This window comes from Pteropus vampyrus, unplaced genomic scaffold, assembly GCF_000151845.1.
Source record: "Pteropus vampyrus isolate Shadow unplaced genomic scaffold, Pvam_2.0 Scaffold336, whole genome shotgun sequence".
Classification (NCBI taxonomy): domain Eukaryota; kingdom Metazoa; phylum Chordata; class Mammalia; order Chiroptera; family Pteropodidae; genus Pteropus; species Pteropus vampyrus.
In genome coordinates this window covers 421,247-424,904 of record NW_011889117.1, presented here as the reverse complement: position 1 = coordinate 424,904, position 3,658 = coordinate 421,247, and the positions used below count along the sequence as shown (strand labels likewise).

The window sequence follows — 3,658 nt, the reverse complement described above, 5'->3', positions numbered from 1 at the left end:
CGTCACCTTAGGCAGCGTGAGTTCCTCTATCTTCAGCCTGGGATGGGAGTCCAGAGGAGGGCCCCTCACTTCCAGACACCCCCCAGCTTCATCCTCTGGGGCCTGGGCCACCGAGACCAGGTGGGGCCTAGGCCTCTCTTGGGTGTATCCCCCATCCTACCGCTAACCATAAAATCAACTGTGGGCCAATTTCTTCCCTTCTCTGGGCCTCAGTTTCTTTATCTGTAAAATGGGGCAATACTAGTACCTACCTCATAGCAATGTCACAAAACAAATGAGACCATGTAACTGCTGAAGCTGGTACAGCATGTTCTCAATAAATGTAGTATCGTCATTCCCACTGGAAGCTCCATGAATGAGTGTTGTCCCCACCTTCTCCCCATGGCCTCAGTCCTGGTTCAGTCTCTGGCCTGGATCACTGTCCCCCCACACCCACTCCCCAGGCTCGTACACACAGAACCCAAGTGGGTTCTCAAACACAATCTCCACGGTTCATTATTTTCTCTGCCCCCTGGGCCTTTGCCCTGGTTTGTTTCTTCTGTCTGGAATACCATTCCCTTGACTCTCCTTTCAACTTCAGCTAGCTGACACCTCTTGACTCTCCCAAGTTCAGCTAGGGCATCCTTTCCTCCAGAAAGCCCTCTTTCCTGCTTCTCTGACTCAGGTAAATGCCCTTCTCTGAACAGCTCCCGTGTGCTGACTGGGCTGCCTCCATCACTGCCCTGAGCTTATAGGATCATCACTGTTGGGCTTTGCCCATACTGGGGGCTCTTTGGGGCAAAGGCAATGTCTGGTTCATGTCTGAGGCCATGGCTTCCCTCAGCAGGCAGATTCTATAGCAGGCAGTGGGAGGGGGACTGGATCTATTAATACTAATAATAATAGTTCACATTTATTGAGCATTTAGTGTGTGCCAGCCTTTATTTTGGCTACTTGACACAGATTAATTCACTATCCTGGTAACAACCCCATGAGTAACTGCTCATAGTGCAGCCAGTAAAAGCCAAATGGTTTAAGTCCTGGCTTCACCACTAACAGACTGTGTGACCTTGGGCAAATCACATTTCTGCTCCATGTCTGTTTCCCCATCTGTAAAATATGTAATATGGCCTGCAGGTGGCAACCAGTCCATGGCTGGTGGTGAATCAGGGGAAGGTCAAATGACAGGCTCCAAGACTGAAGATGGAGGCCAAGAACCAGGGTATGGGGAAGAATCAATGCACAGGAGGAAATGGAGTGCTGTGGGGAAAAGGGAGAACAGATGCCCACCTTCCAAAACAGCAAACTGATGTCTAAGAAGGGAACTGGTAAGGGCTGACACTGACGTTGCGCAAGGATCACTATGTGTCACTCTGTGGTTGATATTGTCAATATCTCTACTTTACAGATGAGGAAACAGGCATGGGGCAGCAATGCGATTTGCCCCAGGTCACACAGTCTGTTAGTGGTGGAGCTAGGATTTGAATCATTTGGCTTTTATTGGCTGCACGACAAGCACTTTACTTGCGGGGCTGTTGCCAGGACAGTGTGACCTGTGATGAACACCTAGACCCCCACACCAACACCAATCCCTAGCTGGGTGGGCTTGGGCAAGTCCCTTCACTGCCCAGGGCCTCCATCTCCTCATCTGTTAAATGCAGTTGATAATAATCCTCCCTCTGGATTCCATGGGATAATTCATTTACAATTCTTAGCATAGTACCAGGCACACAGAAAACTCTGGCGAGGTGGTCATTAAATTATACATAGTAGCTAGTATGTAATTTCATTCATTCACTCAAAACAATTTTTTGGAGCATCTATTATGTGTCAAGCACTATTTAGAATACTAGGGACATAGTAGTAAAATCGGACAAAAGTCCCAGCCCCTCTAGGTTTATAATCTAGCAGGGGGGACAAGAAACAAACCAGTAAAATATACGAGGTACAGGGGAATGATAGTTTCCTGGAGAACTTGCAGGAGGGGAAGGGACAAGGAGGGGCTGGTCATGGCAGAGCTCTTTGGAGCAGATCACCTGAAGGAGAGGAGGGAAGGAGGCATGCGGACATCTGGATTGGTCCAGAGAGACTAGGCAACTTGCCCTGGTCACATAGTGAGAACTGGGATCAACTCCAGAGCTGGAACCCTCAACCACAGGGGCATGCTGCCATTCCTGTCTTGCTTGTCATGCAGGAGATTCATTTTCTGACTTGGGTCCTGAGACTCCCTACCCAGGGCTCACCACATCACTCCCACTGCCTGCCAACAAATTAAAGACAGACAATCTCTCTTCTATTCCCTGAACTAAAGAAAAGACCAGTCTTCCTGTAAGTCAGGGGTCCCCAACCCCTGGGCCTCAGACCAGTACCAATCTGTGGCCTGTTAGGAACCAGGCAGCACAGCAGGAGGTGAGCAGAGGGCAAGCAAGAGAAGCTTCATCTGTGTTTGCAGCCACACCCCCGCGCCAGCATCACTGCCTCAGCTCCACCTTAGATCATCAGGCATTAGATTCTCATAGGAGCACCAGTCCCTGGTGCCAAAAATGTTGGAGACCGCTGCTGTAGGGCACACAGCAGGTGGGCAGTTGAGGGGCCACGCTTTGGGGACTCACCCAGAGAGCTCCTCAACAACACCAAACACTCCACCGTAGCTCAGCAGGCCACCTCCTCCGAGCAAACCTCCGGAGCCCAGGAGGCCCTGGTTCACTGCTGTGACCGTCCCCAGCACGTTCTGCAGGATGGGCCCCCCAACCAGCGAGTTCTGGATAGCTGCAGAGAGGGTGGGAGAAGGTAGGTTCATTTTACAGATGGGGAAACTAGGGCCCATAGAGGGGCAGAGACTTGCTCAAAGTCACACAGCAAATCAGATTAGGACTGAAAGGGAGGGCAGAAGCAAAGGAGGAAGCAAATGGAGGAGGTGACCTCTGCTCCTCCCGGGCACCCCGGCATGATTCTGTGCAGACCGTGAGAAGGGCAAGATGGAAAGGGACTACCTTACGGAGATCGGAGGTGGAGGTGTCCTTCCTGAAGCATTTTCTGTTCATGACTGATCTACTCTACCCATGAGACTGTCACCCTGGGCCCTTGGGCCCTGGAGCATCAAATGCCAAGTGGAGTTCCCAAACCCCAGAAATGTGGATCAGACACTGGCCAAGCCAGCACCCTCCCATCGACTTCCCCAACCTATCTGTCCCCATCCCAGAGGCAGACACAGCCCCTCACCACCCAAGCCCATATCACCCACTCTGCCTCTCAGAAGTGAACTAATCATTCATTGGAGCCTGCAAGCAAACCTTTAACCACCATAACTCTCCAAACAGTTGAGATTCACAACCTGTTCTCTCATCTGTTCCTGAAAGCAGATGCTCTAAGAATATCAACGGGGATGTTTACACTGCAGCAGGACCCCTCACAGACTGCCCACCATGGGCTCACCTTTGCCAAGTTCATCCTTGTCAATCCGAGCAAGCGTGCCCACTGTCTCCAGCAGCCCCTGGCATGGAGTTGCCAGACTCCAGAGGAGAAGCAGAGACCACACGCCCAGCATCATCAGCGGTACACCTATCAGGGGCACAAGCAGGAAGTCTGAGACACTCCTCGTGCCCAAGCCATTCCCTTCCCTGTGCTCCATCAGCAGCCTGCAGCTCTCCCTCCAGCCAGTTCAAGTCCAGCTTCATTG

General features: G+C 51.5%; 1 protein-coding gene across 1 annotated transcript in view; it reads right to left on the bottom strand.

The window, feature by feature from the left end:
- Positions 1–3,532, bottom strand: part of BPIFB3 (BPI fold containing family B member 3) — a 17,470-nt gene extending 13,938 nt beyond the window's left edge. The window contains exons 1-3 of the mRNA XM_011378360.2: positions 3,415–3,532; positions 2,592–2,748; positions 9–37 (exon numbers count right to left, since the gene is read on the bottom strand). Coding sequence (XP_011376662.1) covers positions 9–37; positions 2,592–2,748; positions 3,415–3,529 — 301 coding nt within the window. The 5' untranslated portion in view covers positions 3,530–3,532. The remainder of the gene's footprint in view (positions 1–8; positions 38–2,591; positions 2,749–3,414) is intronic.
- Between the last annotated feature and the right edge of the window lie 126 nt (positions 3,533–3,658).